Source organism: Hyla sarda, chromosome 6 (genome assembly GCF_029499605.1).
Source record: "Hyla sarda isolate aHylSar1 chromosome 6, aHylSar1.hap1, whole genome shotgun sequence".
NCBI classification, from domain to species: domain Eukaryota; kingdom Metazoa; phylum Chordata; class Amphibia; order Anura; family Hylidae; genus Hyla; species Hyla sarda.
In genome coordinates, this window is record NC_079194.1 from 237,542,980 (window position 1) to 237,565,154 (window position 22,175).

General features: G+C 43.6%; 1 protein-coding gene across 1 annotated transcript in view; it reads right to left on the reverse strand.

The window, feature by feature from the left end:
• The window catches only part of IGHMBP2 (immunoglobulin mu DNA binding protein 2), a 96,395-nt gene that overhangs the window by 64,242 nt on the left and 9,978 nt on the right, over window positions 1-22,175 (reverse strand). Inside the window, exons 3-6 of the mRNA XM_056526716.1 lie at window positions 18,961-19,153; window positions 16,961-17,058; window positions 12,404-12,567; window positions 9,650-9,850 (exon numbers count right to left, since the gene is read on the reverse strand). Of these exons, the coding sequence (XP_056382691.1) occupies window positions 9,650-9,850; window positions 12,404-12,567; window positions 16,961-17,058; window positions 18,961-19,153 (656 nt within the window). The remainder of the gene's footprint in view (window positions 1-9,649; window positions 9,851-12,403; window positions 12,568-16,960; window positions 17,059-18,960; window positions 19,154-22,175) is intronic.

Sequence of the window (22,175 nt, forward strand, 5' to 3'; positions counted from 1 at the left end):
AACATTTTATTTTTTAATCAACTGGTGCCAGAAAGTTAAACAGATTTGTAAATTACTTCTATTAAAAAATCTTAATCCTTCCAGTATGTTTTAAATGGGCACTGTCATGAAAAATTATTTTTGATATGTTGTAGTACTTAAGTAGTGAGCACACTACCAGGCAGACTAAATGCCATTTTTAAAATAGTAAAAAATAAAAATAAAGGCAGGGAGGGTGTTAGAGATAAAAGGGCAATAGGCAGGAACAGAAAAAAAAACATGATGGTGGGAGCTACCCTTTAAGGTCTGTATACTACAGAGGAAATACTTATCTTTTTTTTATTTCTCTTCTGTCAAAACCACAGTGCTCTCTGCTGACACCTGATCAGGAACTGTCCAGAGCAGGAGAAAATCCCCATAGCAAACATATACTGCTCTGAACAGTTCCTAAAATGAACAGCAGAGGTCAGCAGAGAGCACTGTGGTCGTAACAGAAGAGAAATCCAAAAAGAAAAACATTTCCTCTGTAGTATACAGCCCTTAAAAAGTACTGGAAGGATTAAGATTTTTTAGAAGATGTAATTTACAAATCTGTTTAACTTTCTGGCACCAGTTGATTTAAAAAAAAAAAAAAAAAAAAAAAAAAAAAAAAAAAAAGGTTTTCCACAGGAGTACCCCTTTAACCTGTTCAGGACATGGGGCGTATGCATACGCCCTGCATCCCGAGTCCTTAAGGACGTGGGAATTCCGATCCCCGCCGCTAGCCGGTTGGGGACCGGACCGGGATGCCTGCTGAAATCATTCAGCAGGCATCCCGGCACATCGCCGAGGCGGGTAAATTCAGACATGCGATTTTCTGCTATTCCGGGCTGATCGGGTCTCTGGTGACCCGATCGCCCGGAAAATAGGGATGATCGGAGCTGTCAGTGACAGCCCCGATCATCCTGAGGGATAGGAGCGAGGTCGCAGTGCTGCGATCTCCTCCCATCCCCTGCCATTGGTCAGAAATGAATTCTGACCAATGGCAGCACACGACAGGGGGTTGCTATGGAAACCCCCCACTCTGTCCACCCCTTAATGTCGGGCAGAACGGGGGGAGAAGATGGAGGCCGGTACCTGGAGGAGAAGATGCGTGGGGACCGGCGATCATCGCTGGAGACTGCGGAGATCACAACACAGGTAGGGAAGCGACGGTGGGGGGGGGCAAGGAAGGGGGCAGTAAAGTGATCTTTACTGACGCCCTTCTAGTGGTTGCCAAACTGCAACTCCAAGCATGTCCAGACAGCCAAAGGTTGCTGTCTGGGCATGCTGTGAGTTGTAGTTTTGCAACATCTGGAGGGTCACAGTTTGGAGACCACTATTACAGTGGTGCCCAAACGGTAGCCCTCCAGATGTTGCCAAACTACAACTCTCAGCATGCCTAGACTGCCCAGGCATGCTGGGAGTTGTAGTTCTGTAACATCTGTCACTTCTGATTTTGCAATTTCCATGAAAATTTAGAAAATTGCTGCTATACTTTGAAGCCCTCTAATTTTTTCAAAAAGTAAAAATATGTCCATTTTATGATGCCAACATAAAGTAGACATATTGGGGGACATTTATCAATGTTTGCTTATGTATTCCTTTTTTTGGTTATTTTTTTCTTACTATTTTTTTGCTTATGTGCGACTTATCAACTGCTTTCAGCCTGTTGATACATTTCTTTCATGTAAGCAATTTTTCTTTTTTTGCTTTGGTAGTGGCTTTTTCTGCTCCATGTCTGAGCTGGAATAAATTTAGTAGCTTTTTTCATGCGATGCGACTGTTTTGCAACTGTCGCACTTGATAAATCTCTGACCACCAAGTCAAAAATCACTTTTTGCTTTGGTAAGCAAGATTTTTATTTTTTGCTTAGGACACTGAACAAGCAGAAAGTCGCAGAAAAAAAGAGCGCAGGCGCACATGCGACAATTTTAAGCAAAAAAAAAACAAACTACTACATGCTTTGATAAATGTCCCCCATTGTATTTGTGAATCAATATAAAATTTATTTGGAATATCAATTTTCCTTACAAGCAGAGAGTTTCAAAGTTAGAAAAATGCAAAATTTTCGAAATTTTCATGAAATTTGGGGATTTTTCACCAAAAAAGGATGCAAGTAATGACGAAAATTTACCACTAAAATAAAATAGAATATATCACGAAAAAACTCTCCGAATCAGAATAATCGGTAAAAGCATCTTAGAGTTATTAATTCGTAAAGTGACGGTGGTCAGAATTGCGAAAAAGGGCTGTGTCCTTAAGGTGAAAATGAGCTGCGTCCTTAAGGGGTTAAGGATATGTTCACACCACGTATTTTAAATGGAATCTATTCTGGCGGCCACCGCCAAAATATTTTGGCGGCAGAACCACACGGCACTGCGCTGTCACCATTGACGGCTATGCAGTGCTCGCAGACTTCCGTGCAAAGAAATAACATGTTCCTTCTTTGCGTGGAACTATTTCAGCGACCGTATTGTCCGCCGTTGAAATTGCTCAGTGTGAACGAGTCTCGCGGAAACCCATTCACACTGATGTTTATGTTCACAGCGCGTGATTCCGATCGCAGAATTTCGCGTGAATAACGTAGTGTGAACATACCCTAAGGCCCTACACTAACCTGTCGGCTGCCACGAGTCCTCTAAGTGTCACTGCATATGACCTACAGGTTTATACTTCTATTAGATGAGTCTGCCATCACAAGCAATAGTGTCTACACATGGGGCACGTGTTATCTTCACAAGCCCCTTTTAATCTTCCCGGGACCCACCAAATATAGTGAATGGACTGTAAAGGGTGCATAAATGTGATATTTCTTATTCCATACCACCTTAAAGGGGTACTCTGGTGGAAAAACTTTATTTTTTATTTTGTTTAAATCAACTGGTGCCAGAAAGTTAAACAGATTTGTGAATTACTTCTATTAAAAAATCTTAACCCTTCCAGTACTTTTTAGCAGCTTTATGCTACAGAGGACATTCTTTTTGAATTTATTTTTTGTCTTGACCACAGTGCTCTCTGCTGACACCTATGTCTGTGTCAGGAACTGTCCAGAGCACCATAGGTTTGCAATGGGGATTTTCTCCTGCTCTGGACAGTTCCTGATACTGGCATCAGGTGTGAGCAGAGAGCACTGTGGACAAGACAAAAAATACATTAAAAAATAAAAGAATTTCCTATGTAGCATACAGCTGCTAAAAAGTACTGGAAGGGTAAAGATTTTTTTAATAGAAGTCATTTACAAATCCGTTTAACTTTCTGGCACCAGTTGATTTAAAAAAAATAAAATTTCCCCCGGAGTACCCCTTTAAGGATCCTATGCATTCTGAATTACTGCAGAAATTTCGAATTGTGTCCCATTCATCTGAATTGAGCTTGCAGAAATCCATGCGCCATGACTGGTTTCCAGTTGCAGAAATTTCTCCAACAAATCTGCTGCTTGGGAATCTACCTTAATAGGATCTCATTTAGAGCCGGGCAGAAGAGAAGCCAAACAAAGAGTGAAGTATCAGCTATAACATTAAAGTGACTGATGTTATCGTAATGGCAAACACAACATCTACGTATATAGAGACAGTAATAGCCCAATTAAAACGGAAAAGAAAATACACATTAGATTTGTTTGAAGAAATATTATAGTTTTAGCTTGTGACTGAACAGATGTGATCATTAACTCCTGCATAACTATCAGTATACATGGATCAGCCATAACATTAAAATTATGTGAATCCACCTTCTGCTGACCAAACCGTTTTGACTCATTGAACCATAGACAGCACAAGACCTCTGAAGGTGCCTTGTGGTATCGGACTACCAGAGCAGAACATTGGTGGCAGATCCATTAAGGGGGTACTCTGCCCCTAGACATCTTATCCCCTATTCAAAAGGATAGGGGATAAGATGTCTGATAGCGGGGGTTCCGCCGCTGGGGCACCAGGCACGGAGCAAAGTTCTCTCGGTGCACCGGATGTCTGGGGTGCCACAGCCAAGATCGCGGGGGTCCCCAGTGGCGGGACCCCCGTGATCAGACATCTTATCCCCTATCCTTTGGATCCATGGATGGGACTTCCAGCACATGCCACAGATTTTTGGAGTTTTGAGGCAAAGTCAACATCATGATTTCTTTGTCTTGTTCCTCAAACAATTTTTGCAGTATGGCCGAGGGCATTTTTCTGCAATTAGGCCATTAGGGAATACTACTGCTATGAAGGGGTGGACTTGGTCTGCATATATGTTTCAGTAGTTGGTACATGTCATATCATACACCTAAATGCCATGACTTAAAGGGGTACTCTGGCCCTAATGCATCTTATCCCCTATGCAAAGGATAGGGGATAAGATGTATGATCGCGGGGGTCGGGCAATGGGAACCCCCGCAATCTGTCATTGCGCACCCACCTTTGCGAGCTCTCTGCAGCGCTGGAGGCTCAGAGTGTGTAAAGTGACAACCACGTGGCAGTCACGCCCCCTTCCATAGACTTGCATTGAGGGGGCGGGGCATGACATCACACTGGGGCGGAGTCGTGATGTCACGATACTCCGGCCCCGTGGTCGTCACGCTACACACTAGGAGCCTCCAGCGCTGCGGAGAGCTCACAAAGGTGGGTGCGCAATGACAGATTATACATCTTATCCCCTAGCCTTTGGATAGGGGATAAGATGTATTAGGGCCAGAATACCCCTTTAAGGTTTTCTAGCACAACGCTGCCCAGAGCATCACAGTGCATCCTGATGCCACCAAATTCCCAGGTAAAAGACATATGCAACAGACCGTTCACACGATAAAATGTCATTCATCAGACCACATTTTCTGCCTAATATTGCAAACGCCTAAATGAGCACCATTGCCAGAGATGATGAATGTTATCCACTTGATCTTTCAGTGGTTTGAAGGGGTGGTCCAACAATGAAACCTATTTTAAACTATCTTATGACTGAACATATTTTGGTAAATAATGTTATTTTACTAAATTTTTGTCGTCTTTCAGGTTCTCCTTCTGCTTCTGATGCAATCTGCCTCATCTATTTTTATTAGTCCAGCTTCCTGTCTGGTCAGACCCTCTAGCCAGGGATATAAGAATACTCTGACTTCCTCCCACTACATCTTCTTGACTATAACCCCTCCCACCATGTGATGCAATAAAGTTGGCTAAATTCCTGGCTATAGTGCACACAGGAAGTTTATTACAGTATGTACACCAGAAAGGAAGTTAGGCTAATAAAGACAACAAAACAGACAGTTTGCATCAAAAGCAAAAGATAAATAAATAATAAAAAAAAAGACCACAGAAAGGTAGTAAAATAACTTTATTTTGCAAAAAAATATATATTTATTTATATTTATTTATTTAGACAGTTAAAAATAGGATTCATCTATAGACTACTGCTTTAATCCATTGAGGACGCAGGGATTTTTTATTTTTGCACTTTAGTTTTTTCCTCCTCACATTCTAAGGCTATGTTCACACAGCGGAATTTCCGTGCAGAATTCCGCAGAAGCATTCCACCGAAATTTACTGCACATTGATTTCAATCGGCTTCCACAGTCCCATTCCACACAATATAACACCAATCTTATATTTTGTAGAATTCTGTAGTGGAATCCAATTGAAGTCTATGGATTGCATTTTGGAGGAGTTCTGAGAACACAGAAATTCTGTTGCAATTCTGACAGAATTCCCCAATTATGTTTAGCAAGGTTTACTGAACGGAATTTGTGAGAAATTGAGGAAATTCTGCCATTTGAACATAGCCTTAAAGCCATAACGCTTTTAATTTTACATCTACAGACCCATATGAGGTCTTTAGGAGGAAAATTACATTACTTATTTTTCCACAAAATCTGCGGCAAAACAAATTTTTTTTATTGTGGTGCAAAACTGGATAAAGATCCGCCGTTATGCAACTTTTGGGGGCTTTCATTTCTATCCAGTGCACTTATCGGTAAAAATTATGATGATTGTGATTATTCTGTAGGTCCATAGGATTACAACGATACCTAATTTATATAAATGTTATTTTATTTTATTACTTTTAATAAATTCTGTCTCTCTGTACAAAATAAGTATGCTTATCCTTTTCTGACTCCTATCACACTTCTATCTTTCTGAGGATGTAGGAGTGCTAATTTTTTGCGCCTTAATCTGAAGTTTTTGGGTGTACCATTTTTGTTGAGAAAAAAATCAGCAACTCTGGACTTATTTTTTTCCGTGTAATGTGCAGTGCAGGCGATTCAAACTTTGATTAGGGGGAAGGGATTATTCACATTTATTAACATATTTTTCAACATTTTAATTACTATTTTTAGTCCATAGGGATTCTTTCAATTGCATACACTAAACAATGTTGTGCCATAGCACAGCATTGATAAGTGTTATCAGAGCTCCATTACTAAAGGCTGCCTGCAGCACTGGAGTGCCGATCATACAGGACAGAACAAATTAGGGACCATCTCCCCATCCTCTAGGCTGATCAGACCCTGCGATTTTGCTGCAATGGTTCCCAGCTACCGGCAACTACAATTTTGACTTCACAATCAACATTGATTGTGGCATCTTAAAGATTAATGCCAGAAATCACGCTGATAAGTGATGTCAGCCATTAGCCATGGGTTTGGGTTCCTGAGCACAGTTCATAAATTGGGAGCAGGCACAGGGCATACATTTATGCTTGCAGTTAACCTGTCTGCCAATTTGGAGACCAGGCACAGACCTGGAAAAAAAAGTCACACATTTTTATGCAAATATATTGCTTGCACAACCTATTGCCAGGAATGCAGCCTTTATAAATTTGGGCCTCGGTTATTTCTTTTTACATGTCCTCCATTGAATTGTTCCCTGCTTTGTTTTCAATAACTGCATTAAAAAACATTAAGACACCCCAATAAATGTAAGATATGGAGTGGGCTAGGATTGCACATGGCGGATAGGGTAGCACTGGTGAAGATGGTAATTTTACCAATGGTATGACATTGTTTAAAGGGGTCACCAATCTGGATTAGATTAAACATTTTAAGGGAATTGAAAAAAGGACAAATTAATTGATATGGGGGAGGAAGCACATTAGAATAAAGAGTATTTACATGAACCCACCTTTAGAACAAGGAGGGTTGAATGTTCCAAATTTTTGGGTGTATTACATTGTAGCACAGTTGACGTATGTAGCAAGAACAGGAGATGGTGATAAGGGTGATTAATGATTTAGGAATAAAATGAGTTAATATATTTGAGATTCTGGAAGCTGGGAGATTAAAAAATAAAGTAGTTAAAAAGATAGCCACATCCAGGCACTTAATAACACATGGGTGATTGTTAGGAAATTAATAGGTAGTAAAGGGAGTTTTGAGTTTACTCCAATCTGGAACAACATGTACCGTATTTATCAGCGTATAACACGCACCCCCATTTTAACAGGTAAATTTAAGTAAAAAAAATAAAATGTCAAATAAATGACTTGGACTAAATGCCACATCATCCCCCCAACTTCGTTTTCTTCTGCACCTCAGTTTGGTCCTGTCCCCTCCAGTGCCACATCATTCCTTCCCTTTTATCAGTCCCTGTGCCACATTTACCCCTCTCATCGCCACCTCCATGTCTCATTAAACCCCCCATGTCTCATCATTTCCCCCTGTCATAGACCACCACTAGCCATACAGACATTAAGCATTTAGTGCCTCCCCACCATCATTTCCCCCTGTCTCATCATGTCCCCCATCATTCCCCTCTCATCATCCCCCCACCCTGTCTCATCATGTCCCCCATCATTCCCCTCTCATCATCCCCCCACCCTGTCTCATCATGTCCCCCATCATTCCCCCCCTCATCATCCCCCCCACCCTGTCTCATCGTGTCCCATTATTCCCCCCTCATCATCCCCCCACCCTGTCTCATCATGTCCCCCCATCATTCCCCCCTCATCATCCCCCCACCCTGTCTCATCATGTCCCCCATCATTCCCCCCTCATCATCCCCCCACCCTGTCTCATCATGTCCCCCCATCATTCCCCCCTCATCATCCCCCCCACCCTGTCTCATCATGTCCCCCCATCATTCCCCCCACCCTGTCTCATCATGTCCCTCATCATTCCCCCCTCATTCCCCCCATCATCCCCGTCTCATCCCCCCCTCATCATTTCCCCCTTTCTCATCCCCCCATCATTCCCCCCTCATCATTTCCCCCTGTCTCATCCCCCCATCACCCATCCCTCATCATTTCCCCCTGTCTCATCCCCCCTCATCATTTCCCCCTGTCTCATTCCCCCCTCATCATTTCCCCCCGTCTCATCCCCCCCCCTCATCATTTCCCCCCGTCTCATCCCCCCCCTCATCATTTCCCCCCGTCTCATCCCCCCCCTCATCATTTCCCCCCGTCTCATCCCCCCCCTCATCATTTCCCCCCGTCTCATCCCCCCCCTCATCATTTCCCCCTGTCTCATCCCCCCCCCTCATCATTTCCCCCTGTCTCATCATCCCCCCCCATCATGTTCCTCCTATGGCATCCAGTGGTCTTCAACCTGCAGACCTCCAGATGTTGCAAAACTACAACTCCCAGCATGCCCGGACAGCCAACTGCTGTCCGGGCATGCTGGGAGTTGTAGTTTTGCAACATCTGGAGGTCCGCAGGTTGAAGACCACTCTTCCCCTTTCTTTACTTGTCTGTGCTTCGGCTGTCTTGCGGGGTCAGTGAAGCAGATGAGTTACGTCCTCTCCCGGCTTCTCTGTGCGGCATCAAGGATGTCACTTTTCGGCGGCGACTACAAGAAATGAAGTGATGCCGCACAGAGAAGACGGCAGAGGACGTAACTCATCTGCTTCATTGACCCCGCAAGACCCTCCGCCTGACCTGACCTGCCGAAGCGTAGACAGGTAAGGAAAATAAACAAAAAAATAAAAAGCAGGGAAAGGGGGAATGATGAGGTACTGGTGGATTGTGTGGGAGACGCGGATTAAAAGGTAGCGCAGATCCGGACAAGGTAGGGCTCATTTTGATCAGCGTCTCCCGCACTATCCACCAGTGCCTGTGGATAGTGCGGAAGAAAACAAGTGACAGAGCGGGGAGGAGACGCCGCTGGTCACTGATTTAAAGTGGCCACGGGCGTGCTGTTAACACTTAACAAGCAGACGCTGCTGCGGTCGCTTTAAATCAGTGACCAGAAGACTTATCGGCGTATAACACGCAGGCAAACTTTTTGCCTTAAATTTAAGTTTTAAAAGTGCGTGTTATACGCCGATAAATACGGTACTTATCAGAATTAAAAAAAAAAATCACAAATGATCAAATATGGGAGAAAAAGGGTATAAAGAATCTTTAAGAGTATTTAAGAGATTATGGGAAAAATGGAAGGGATAACAGTCAGAATGTAAAAAAGGTGTGAAAAGGTGCCAGGCGAGGGAGGGGAGGGTGGAGGTAGGGTCAAGGGACTTATTCTGTGGTTAAGTGGATTCAATGTTTTTTTGTATGATGGTTTTTGAAAATAATAAAGAAATAAAAAATAAATTTAAAAAAAAAGACACCCCAATCAACCTGGTGATCAGGTGTATTTTCTCAGCCGATAATCATAATATTAATAAAACATTAAGAGAAACATTTTGGTAAAAGTATGAACCGGAAGACAGAGCAACTACTGAACCAGCAAATTCGCCATAATACTTACAAAGGTCAGGTCAATATCTTTGCGGATATCAGACACAAGTTGTGAATTATCACTCCGGGCCAATACCGCATCAAGGGAATGATGTTGTAAGGATTCCAGAAGTCTTGCTGGGTGACCGAGACGTAATATCTTCTCTTTATACACAGCCAATCGTTCAACTAGGTTGTCTACAGCTACATTAGATGGAGCGCAGCAAAGGACCTATGGAAGAAGCAAGAAACACGATTAAGTTCATCCTGCCCAAAGTGAGGGGACATGCCATGTCAAGTTTTGTTCAAAAGAAAAATGCCACATTTTGGACAGCTGGGACCCCCATGACCTTCAAAGGGGTCCCTTTTCCCCAGAGGAATTGGAGTGGCAGCACACAAGCTCAGCCGCCACCCCATTCACTCTCTATGGGACTGTTGAAGCTAGCCAAGAGCTGTAATGTGGATAAGTGATAATCTTGGGATTTTCAACTTTATACAGTATAGGGAAAAAAAAAGGGACATATACTGGCGCACCCTGTGCCTTTATCTCGTGTTTACAAGAGTGTGTAAGTGTGCAAAGAAACTGCTCACCTTGTTGAGTTGGGCTCCAAGCACAACACTGAAAATCACCTGGGGGGGGCGTTAGTGGATAAAAGCAGCAGCCTGTGTCCATCCGTACCCAGAATCCTGGGACGGTCGTTGAACTGGAGAGGACCACAGCCTGCGGCAGTGTTGTGAGAAAAATGGACACTTCTCTGGCGCTTACTGGATGTGGCTCCGTAGTAAAGATTTTAGACCTCAGAGTAGTAGAAATAAAACAGTGTTTTAGTTATACAAACTGGGATGACAACGCATTTCGAGGGAACAGTACCCCTCTTCCTCAGGTCATTAATTCATGACCTGAGGAAGAGGGGTGCTGTCCCCTCGAAACGCGTTGTCACCCCCAGTTTGTATAACTAAAACGCTGTTTTACTTCTACTACTCTGAATTCTGAAATCTTTCCTATGGAGCCACATCCAGTAAGCGCCAGGGAAGTGTCCATTTTTCTTCCAACACCGCCGCAGGTTGTGGCCCTCTCCAAATCTTGTGATTTTCCTACAAATAGAACCTATCCACAAGACAGAAGGTACATGTCTGTATGATGGGCCCAGAATGATCACAAGAACAAAGTTCCTCTGCCTCCACTTTAATGTAGTGCAAGTCAAGCTTTTGAGCTACTGCTCTACTCAAAGTCTATAGGACTGACAAAGAGAACAGAGCATAGTGCTTGGCTATCTTCATTGGTTCAATAGGCTTAGAATAGAGCAGCAGTGCACATGCCCCGCAGAAAATCCATTTGGCATACCTTATCCACCCTGATCTAGCATAAGGCACATTTGTACGGCATCTGCCCTCTCCCTGAAAATAATCAGATAGAAAACACTTCTGCATGTGGAGTTTTTAAAAACATTGTTATTGGGGCATTGTGTTATTTTTCTCATCATCACAACTTGTTTCATGTGAAAAATTTATACTTGTGGGAAGAGCTGAGAAGATTGATACATATGTTTTTGGCATAAGAGCCAGCGTAACTTGTAACTTATTAATTGAAATCCCTGATCTTTCATTCCTTAGGAGTCCTGTGAACAGTCTAACTTAATGATAAGACCACCCACTGGACTCCTAAGCATCGAAACAACTGGGATTTTTAATTATTAAATGACAAGTTATACTGAATCTTTTCAGAAAGCTTTATATATCAATCTGCTCCTCCTGCTCCATCACATGATGTTGGTTTATTAAAAGGGGTACTCCGGTGCAAAACATTTTTTTTAATCAACTGGTGCCAGAAAGTTAAACAGATTTGTAAATTACTTCTATTAAAAAATCTTAATCCTTCCAGTACTTATCAGCTGCTGTTATGATCCACAGGAAGCTCTTTTCTTTTTGGATTTCCTTTCTGCCTGACCACAGTGCTCTCTTCTGACACCTCTGTCCATTTTAGGAACTGTCCAGAGCAGAATAGATTTTCTATAAGAATTTGCTCCTATTCTGGACAGTTCCTGACATGGACAGAGGTGTCAGCGGAGAGCAATGTGGTCAGACAGAAAGGAAATCCAAAAAGAAAATAACTTCAAAAGAGCAGCTGATAAGTACTGGAAGGATTAAGATTTTTTTTTAATAGAAGTAATTTACAAATCTGTTTAACTTTCTGGCACCAGTTGATTTAAAAATATGTTTTCCAGTTGAGTACCCCTTTAAACTATGTGTACAACATACAGTTTCCCTTTAACTAAAGTGTATCCCCTCAGATGATATCAGGGGTTGTATTTAGTGCCCAAACAACATATCAGGTTGACGAAATTTGTGAAAAATAATAATAATACCATGCCATCATAAAGAGTGTCAAAACAACATCAATTTCATTGTCCTTCCATCCCCATATTCCAGTGTTTCCAAACCAGGGTGCCTCCAGCTGCTGCAAAACTACAACTCCCAGCATGCCTGGACAGCCAAAGGCTGTCCAGGCATGCTGGGAGTTGCTGTTTTGCAACAGCTGGAGGCACCCTGGTTGGGAAACACTGCCATATTCAATGTAAACAGCACTTGCTCTTTAGAGGGGAAATACAATTACAAGGCTGTGTCTCCGCTTGTGACGGAGGTTCCAATAAACAACATTTTTGTCATTTTTCCACCGCAGGTGTCCTAATGAGAGTGTCGGAAATCAGAATGACATTACGGAGCAGAGACGTTTACAACCAAGAGCGCAATGCCCCAATGACTACAGAGAAGGCACTGTTCTCACCTTCAGCCCTTGCTTCACAGCTTGCAAGATAATTTCCACCACTGTTGTTGTCTTGCCAGTACCAGGGGGCCCGTGAATAATAGCAATTTCTCTCTGGTTGAGGGAGAAGACAACAGCCTCCTTTTGTGAATGGTCCAAGTTTGGATTGAGAAATTCCACAGGTCCTGAAGGCACAAGAGGAAAGTGACTTCAAGAAAAAAAAAGAGGAAAAATGTATGGAAGCACCAAACCAAAATACCCTATCTGCAACAATAATGGAAGACAAAATGTGCAATGAGAGTCCCATATGATACAATACATGTAGTAAGCTGTAACTGGCAGTGCTGCTCGGAAACAAAGTCTAAGAAGGACAAAAATAAGTAACAAAGACAAAAAAAATCCTACAACTCACTGCATGTCATGTTATTCAGAGCATGGAGACTGTCATGGAGGTCAGGGGGTGAACCGGAGGCTCAGAGGCTACAACCGGTAGTTTCGTGCAGATGCATTTCTTCCGGGATGTCCGGCGGTGAACAGGAGGCTCAGAGGCTACAACTGGTAGTTTTGTGCATATGCACTTCTTCTGGGAGGTCCGGGGGTGAACCGGAGGCTCAGAGGCTACAACCGGTAGTTTCGTGCAGATGCATTTCTTCCGGGATGTCCGGCGGTGAACAGGAGGCTCAGAGGCTACAACTGGTAGTTTTGTGCATATGCACTTCTTCTGGGAGGTCCGGGGGTGAACAGGAGGCTCAGAGGCTACAACCGGTATTTTCATGCAGATGCACTTCTTCCGGGAGGGCCAGGGGTGAACCGGAGGCCCAGAGGCTACAATCGGTAGTTTTGTGCAGATGCACTTCTTCCGGGAGTGAACGGGAGGCTCAGAGGCTACAACCGGTAGTTTTGTGCAGATGCACTTCTTCTGTGAGGTCCGGGGGTGAACAGGAGGCTCAGAGACTACAACCGGTAGTTTTGTGCAGATGCACTTCTTCTGGGAGGTCCGGGGGTGAACAGGAGGCTGAGACTACAACCGGTAGTTTTGTGCAGATGCGCTTCTTCTGTGAGGTCCGGGGGTGAACAGGAGGCTCAGAGGCTACAACCGGTAGTTTCGTGCATATGCACTTCTTCCGGCCTCAGGCCGGAAGAAGTGCATCTGCACGAAACTACCGGTTGTATCCTCTGAGCCTCCCGTTCACCCCCGAACATCCATGGTGGTCTCGATGCTCTGAATAACAAGACACGCGGTGAGTTGCAGGATTTTTCTCCTTTGTTACTTGACAAGAGGAAAGTGAACTCATGGAGCAAGAATGGGAGATTATTTTAGGAAAAGGGGGGAGATTTATCATTGCATTTAGAGGTTTTTTTCCTGCTTACTCCGGGCACACAAAATGTCACACGTGCGCTTAAACACTTTTTTTTAATGACTTTTGTGGGTACTCATAAAATAGCGAACAGCCTTCCTAAGCAACTCTTAGTTTTCACTATGCAATGGTTCCAAATTTATGAAGTGCAAATGTTACACGTAGGCAAAAAAAAGTCACAAACCCTTCCAAAACGTTTTAAATGAAAGCCAGGTAAAAAGGACTTCAGAGAGAACTTTTAAAAAGTCTCACAAAAAGTCACAACTGCGACTTTCAGTGCAGAAAAGTCACAGAGGAGAGGAGGAATCATACAGAATGGTGTTCTGAAGTGATTTATTGTGTTCCGCTTATGTGAGCTAAATTTATCAATCACCCCCCACCCCCCACCCTTGATAGTATAATTAATGTATCGCACATAAGCAAAAACAAAAGTTACTTAAAAACTCACTTACCTAAGACGACAATGAAAAATCTCCCCCATAATCCTTTACATCAATAGCTGAAGCAGAAAAGAATATGCCAGGTAGAGAAGGGTTCACACAAGGACTTCTCCAGCCTTTACATATTGAGCCTTTACTCAAGGCTGGACGTCAATGTTAGATCAACAGGGGTGCAATTCCCAGCAGCCCTACAGACCACCGATTTAAGGGGCCATAGCACTTGTGGGAGCACTGGAATAGAGGACTGCATTGGGAATGAGATTCCACAGAACCAGTTGAAAAGGCTAGGGCGGTATTAAAGGGGTACTCCACTGGAAAATATATATTTTTTTAAATCAACTGGTGCCAGAAAGTTAAACAGATTTGTAAATTAGTTCTATTAAAAAATCTTAATCCTTCCAGTACTTATCAGCTGAATTTCCTTTCAGTCTGACCACAGTGCTCTCTGCTGACACCTCTGTCCTCTGTCAGGAACCCTTTAGAGCAGGATAGGTTTTCTACGGGGATTTGCTCCTGCTCTGGACAGTTCCTGACATGGACAGGGGTGTCAGCAGAGAGCACTGTGGTCAGACAGAAAATAACTTCCTGTGGAACATATAACAGCTGATGAATACTAGAGGGATTAAGATTTTTTAATAGAAGTAATTTAAAAATCTGTTTAACTTTCTGGCACCAGATGATTATATATATATATATATTTTTTTTTTTTTATTTATTTTTTTTTTTTCCCAGTGGAGTACCCCTCTAAGTATGTTTAGGGGTGGGAGCTGGCAGCCGCAAACCCCCTCCCATAGACTTGCATTGAGGGGGCGGTGCATGACATCATGAGGGGTGGGGCTATGACGTCACAAGCTTCCGACGTCGGCTCCAGCGTTCGGGACAGTTTGTTCCAAATGCTGAGCAGCGGAGTACCCCTTTAAGACCCTGAATCTGTACATATCTCTCATCAGTTAATGGACCCCTCCAACACTGACGGCAGTTTAAAAGATTAACTAAGTGTACTTGTCATTAATGTTGAGCGCAAATATTCGAAATGCGAATTTTTACTGCAAACATCGTCACTTTGCGATTTTGCAAATATTTACAATATAGCGCTATATATTCGTAATGACAAATATTCGTTTTTTTCTTCACAGTACACATCCCAGCAAGGATATGTAATGTGTAAAAAATAAAATAAAAAAAAAGGCGATCATCCCTCCCTGCCTCCAGCTTGTGGTCCATGTGGAGCGTGTGAATATGCAAATATTTGCGAACATCCGCACTTCCAGAGGACACTGATCCCTCCCTTCTTTTAGCTTGTGGGCCAATTATATAACTGCAAATGTGCACTATGTGAATTTCATTACGATTTTCGGATGGGGAAAAAAAAGTGAAAGAACATAGTGAATACGTGAATTTTGCGAACGTAGGACGAATATTCGTCCATATATATGAATATGTCCCCTGCCGCTCATCACTACGTGTCATTGTAATAACTTTTCACATGTCAGAGAGACATATCAAAATGAACTATTAAAAGGTATGTGCGGATTTAAGGTCAAAAGCCCTATACAGCCATGCTTTTAAAACCGACTGGCAGTTCAGCATTAAAACAGTAAATGGACTTGGATCATAAAGTAAATCTGACAGACAGTGTTATTCATAGTGTGAGTAGTATTAAGTAGCTGCCAGCAGGTGTCACTGTTTAGAGAGTATTAGGTCATTTTATATGGTGAATTTTGTTCGGGTTTTGAAAGTCAGGTGAACAAATAACTTTAATGTAAATACCATAGATTTTGACAGATGATACATTTCAAAAATGTGTTTCACCAAAACACATGCTTCTTTCCAGTGAGATTTTTCCCCTTACCTTTAAAGTGTACCTGTCGTCAAAAAAACATATTATACAATGTAGATAATACCATTACATGTATATTTGTAATATACAAGCAGGGCCCTGCGCACCGAGGACAAGCAGGGCCCTGCGCACCGAGGACAAGCAGGGCCCTGCGTACCGAGGACAAGCAGGGCCCTGCGTACCGAGGACAAGCAGGGCCCTGCGCACCGAGGACAAGCAGGGCCCTGCGCACCGAGGACAAGCAGGGCCCTGCGTACCGAGGACAAGCAGGGCCCTGCGCACCGAGGACAAGCAGGGCCCTGCGCACCGAGGACAAGCAGGGCCCTGCGCACCGAGGACAAGCAGGGCTCTGTACACTGAGGACAAGCAGGGCTCTGTACACTGAGGACAAGCAGGGCTCTGTACACTGAGGACAAGAGCCCTGCTTGTCCCGCCCACACTTCCTGTATTTGGACTCCTCACAAAGACACACAGACAATAGCTGTAGAGACAGCATTTTTTCTCCCAAAAATATACACATTTTTTAACCAATGTATATTACAAATATATATATATATATATATAATGTTATTATCTACATTATATAAAAAAAATTTTGTTCATAACAGGTACACTTTAATATTCAATAATGCAAAATGCAATAAAATGCAATAAGAGGGAGAAACACACCATGTGCACCCAGACTAAGGCTAGATATTGACGGAAAGTTGTAATGCTGCTTCAATTGTTCTGTATGAAAAAGAAAGTTGCAAAAGACTACTGTAAAAATACCCACTATGTCAGTGTAACCACAACTTGCGCACACCTCAGTCTTGCTGTGTAGCCTGAGCCCTCATCTCTATAAATCCAGAGCCCAAAGAGGCTCAATACCCTCCTCCCAATTAGGGGTTTTGTTTGCCAAAACAGGATTGAATCTTTTATTCTTAAGAATTACACCTACTTGGTTGCCCTGTACTAGTAGGTTGAGAAGAAGAGAAGAGGACATCTATTAGGTCACTAGCCGGTCCAGAACGGTTCTGACTCAATGCAGTCAAAGCTCTGTAGAATGGAAAAAAACATAGAAAACATGTTTACAATATCCACTACTATATACCTTATCAGAGTATTATAAGGACAATAAAGATGGTCTTGGTCAGAGAGAAGAGCAGTTACTAAGAGGATCTCTCTATGGAGGACTTGTCCTGTCTTACATTAAACAGCCTATTGATTTTAATGTTCTCTGCCTCATGCTTCACCTTCTGCACAGATCACAGCTGATCAATGAGGGTCCTAGAAGGGGTCCCTTTTGCAATTAGCTTATTATCAAGGGACCTAACAAAAGCATAGAGTTTAATAAAGCAGGGAGCCCATTAAGCAGCTTCCATTATGTAACTGGATTGCTCATGGAGGCCACAACTGTTGCCTGTACTGCCCATCACTGGCACAGCAGGACCACACTGTGGGGTACTTGGACATCATGTGATCGCCAATAGCAACACTGACACTATCTGAATTCACAACATGGTGCTCATTGTGCGCTATGTAAACTGCAAAGTTGGAGACAGAAGCCCCCACCAACAACTTCTGCCTGATCTGCCCCAGCCAGACTGCAGGAATGCTAAACACGCAATGTACATTTACTATGTTATGGGTTTAAAGCACAGGACCAGGCACCGTACATGTAGTCATAACAGGTTAAAGTGGGTCCAAAGTGCGGTTTTACTTGAAATCATCACATTCACTGCTTGTAGAGCTTCTTTCACTCTAGGTGTCATGTATCCCTGTACATTAAGAGAGATTTTCCTGACAGCTGTAAGGAAATATAATATTGTATAAGTCCTATTGAAATATTCTTTGTCGCGGTGCTCTGCTATGGTTAATTGAGGAGAGGGTCCAAAGTTGGCGACCCCTCTATGATGTCCAAATCCGAAATGCGACAACCTCTTTGAGGTCCATCATGGGATATCATGTTATGTAATATGCTTGTCTGGCCGCATTCCAGCAACAATGCCCCACGCTCCATTAGACCAGACTAACAGGACATCTTCCTGCCACAGGTGCCTAGCAACACTAGCATCCCTGATCTTGCTGCCTTGTTGTTAAATCTGCCCTTTGGCTTAGTTCTTCATTAACCTCCTCTGCCCTGGCATACCCGCCTGGCTTCTGACACTTAGAATGAACGCTAAGAACCCCTTGCTTAGTGTTCCTACCATTACTTGACCTCCTGTCTCCAACCACTAATCAAGAGAATGAGTGGGGATAAGCCTGCAGCAGAACACTACTCCCTGGCTCTTTGTCTCACTCCCCTATAGTCATATAATGGAGCAGTGAGACAAAGATCACTGATCACTGTATTGTGCACTATCACATGCTTATCCCTGCTCGTTCTTATGATCAGTGAAGGTCTCAGCACTGATACCCTGACTGAGCAAACTTTTTTTGCATGTCAAAATTTCATTACATGTACACTTTAACTATGAGATTAAAGGGGTATTCCGCCCCTAGATAGCTTATCTCCTACCCAAAGGATAGGGGATAAGATGTCTGATCACGGGGGTCCCGCAATCTCAGCTGCGGCACCCCAGACATCCAGTGCACGAAGCGAACTTCGCTCTGTGCTGGATGACTGGCGATCCAAGGCGGAGGCTCGTGACGTCACGGCCACACCCCCTCAATGCAAGCCTATTGGAAGGGGCGTGAGCCCATACACTTGCATTGAGGGGGCGCGGCCGTGACGCCACGAGTGGGGAGCAGCCGTGACGTCACGAGTGGGGAGCGGCCGTGACGTCACGAGCCCCCGGTGCTCAGGCGTTACACCTGACGCTCTAAACAAACTCCGGGTGCACGGGGTCTCCAGTGGCGGGACACCCGCAATCAGATATCTTATCCCCTATCCTTTGGATAGGGGATAAGATGTCTAGGGGCGGAGTACCCCTTTAAAGAATTGCCCCCTTGGCTTACTTTTTAATCCTCTTATAAGTGACATCGTTGGCCAATTTCAGGAGTCTGTAGGTGGCCTCGCTGCCCAGATTCAATGAATCACTATGAGCTTCATCAAAGGCCACATTGATAGTCTTCTGTGTAATGCCGGACACAATCCCTGTAGCGATAGGTTCTTTTGGGGCATTGGAGTCATAGACTCCTACAATGTCACCTGCAACAAAGAAAAGAACAAATGAAACCAGATCTAGTCTTCTTCTAAGATTATCTGCAAAGAACACAATGCACGCTTATCAGGCAGAGGTTTGGATAGGACATGAAGACGTCCGCTGGATAGTAATAGCACAGCAGAAGAATTTTAATTCATTTATGTGGAAATAAAACCATGTTGGTCATTATTACGTCGGATACTGATTTTCACAACAAAATTCAGTCTATAGAGCAGTGTTTCCCAACCAGGGTACCTCCAGCTGTTGCAAAACCACAACTCCCAGCATGCCCGGACAGCCGAAGGCTGTCCGGGCATGCTGGGAGCTGTAGTTTTGCAACAGCTGGAGGCACCCTGGTTGGAAAACCCAGCCATAGAGTGACCAATCCACTGCCACCACTACCCATTCGTCTGCTGCAGAATAACACACACATTGGGGAAGATTTATCAAAACCTGTCCAGAGGAAATGTTGCAGAGTTGCCCATAGCAACCAATCAGATCGCTTCTTTCCTTTTTAACAAGGCCTCTGCAAAATGAAAGAAGCGATCTGATTGGTTGCTATGGGCAACTGAGCAACTTTTCCTCTGGACAGGTTTTGATAAATCTTCCCCATTGAGCTGTGTTTCCTCAATGGGGGAGATTTATCAAAACCTATCACCACTCTTACAACCTACTGTTGGTGCCCACATACCAGTGTTATTGTCTAAATGTAGAATATTTTTTTTTTTTTTATAAAAGGCTTAAATAAAGATGTATTATCTGTGTCTAAAGCTCCTGTGCAGACCTACACTCACTGGCCACTTTATTGAGTACACCTTGCTAGTACTGGGTTGGACCCCTTTTGCTTTCTTTCTTTGTGGCGTACTTTCCACATGATGCTGGGAACGTTCCTCAGAGATTTTGGTCCATATGGACATGATGGTATCCCACAGTTCCTGTAGATTTGTCAGCTGCACATCCATTATGCCAGTCACCCCTTCCACCACATCCCAAACACCCCCACCATATTGGACTGAGATTTGGTGACTGTGGAGGACACTGGAGTAGGGATCGATTTTTTTAGGGCCGTTACCGATAATCTGTGACCTTTCAGGCCGATAACATATACCGATATTCCGGTATAAGTTATTGGCTATTTCTCACCCCCCACCCGCCCCGCAGAAGCTGCTGCAGAGCAATGATTTAAAGCGGGCCTTTAAATCAATGAACTGCAGCGGTTTTTGCGGGGCCAGAGACCGCCGCCACCGCCTGCTTCTCTCCCCCTGCCTGTCCTGGGATCCTCCCTAGTACAACCACCCCCGCCGATGCCCCATTGCCTCCCCCATCCCAGGTTTTATAATTACCTGTTCCAAGGGCCCGGGGTCCACGCTACTTCTGGCTCCGGCGGTGTCCTCAGCTGTCACTGTGTGCACTGACGGTGACGTCACGTTGAGGATGTCACTCGTCATTGCGAGCCAGAAGTAGCACGGACCCCGTGCCCCGGTAATTATAAAACCGGGGATGGTGGAGGCAATGGGGCAGCGGCAACGGTGGTCTCTGGCCGGGGAGGCGGGGTGGGGGGGGAGGCGTGGCATTGTCGGCATGGTAATTGCCGATACCGATAATGTCCAAAATCGATAATATCAGCCAAACCGATAATCAGTCGATCCCTACACTGCAGTACAAGGAACTGATTGTGATGGAATCAGTTTTGAGATCATGTGATCTTTGTGACATGGCGCATTATCATGATGGAGGAAACTATTAGAAAATGGGTGCACTGTGGTCATAAAGTGATGGACATGGTCAGCAATAATACTCAGGCTGTCACGTTTAATCAATGCTCAAATGGTAATAAGGGGCCCAAAGTGTGCCAAAAAAAATGCCCCCCACATGATTACAGCACCACCTCCAGCCTGAACCATTGATATAAAGCAGACGGGATCCATGGTTTCATGTTGTTTTTTGCCATATTCTGATGTTGCCATCTGAATGTTTTAGCTGGAATCGAGACTCATCTGATCAGGCAACGCTCTTCCAGTTTTTTTATTGTCATCCTGTCCAAATTGTGTAGTTACTGCTGTAGCCTATCTGCTTCAAGGTTCAACGTGTTGTGCGTTCAGAGATTGCATTTGCCATAACTTGGCTAAAATTAGTGGTTATGTGAGTTACTGTTGCCTTTCTGCCATCTCTAACCAGTCTGCCCATCATTCTCTGACATCAGCAAAGCATTTTGTCCACACAACTGCCATTCACTGGATATTTTCTCTTTTTCAGACCATTTTCTGTAAACCCTAGAGATGGTTTTGTGTGAAAATCCCAGTATATGAGGAGTTTCTGTAATGCTTAGACCAACTAGTCTATTACCACATTCAAAGTCACTTAAAGGGGAACACCGGGGGAAAACAAATATCAAATCAAATGTAAATTACTTCTATTTAAAAATCTTAATCCTTCTAGTACATATCAGCTGCTGTATGCTCCAGATAATATTTTGTCTTTCTTTCCAGTCTGACCACAGTGCTCTCTGCTGACACCTCTGTCTGTGTCAGGAACTGTCCAGATTAGAAGAAAACCTTATAGAAAACTTTTCCTGCTCTGGACAGTTCATGATACGGACAGAGGTGTCAGCAGAGAAGTGCATTGTCAGGCTGGAAAGAACTTCACAAATTTCTCTGAAGTTTATCTGTAGTATACAAATTTGTATAACTTTCCCCTTTTTCCCACTTTAAAATCCCTTTTTACCCATTCTGATGCTCGGTTTGAACCTCAGCAAGTTGTCTTGATCAGGTCTATATTCCTTAAAGGGGTTATCCAGGATTAAAATCAGAACTGATTATTAAAAAAAAAAAAAAAAAAAAAAAATAGCACCACACCAGTCCTCAGGTTGTGTATTATATTGCAGCTCAGTTCCATTGAAGTGAATGGAGCCAAGTTGTTATACCACACACAACCTGAGGACATATGTGGTGCTGTTTTTAGAAGAAATTAGCTCTGTTCTTCAATTCCTGGTTGAGGCTAAGTTTCCACTTGTTTTTTTTTCTGGCA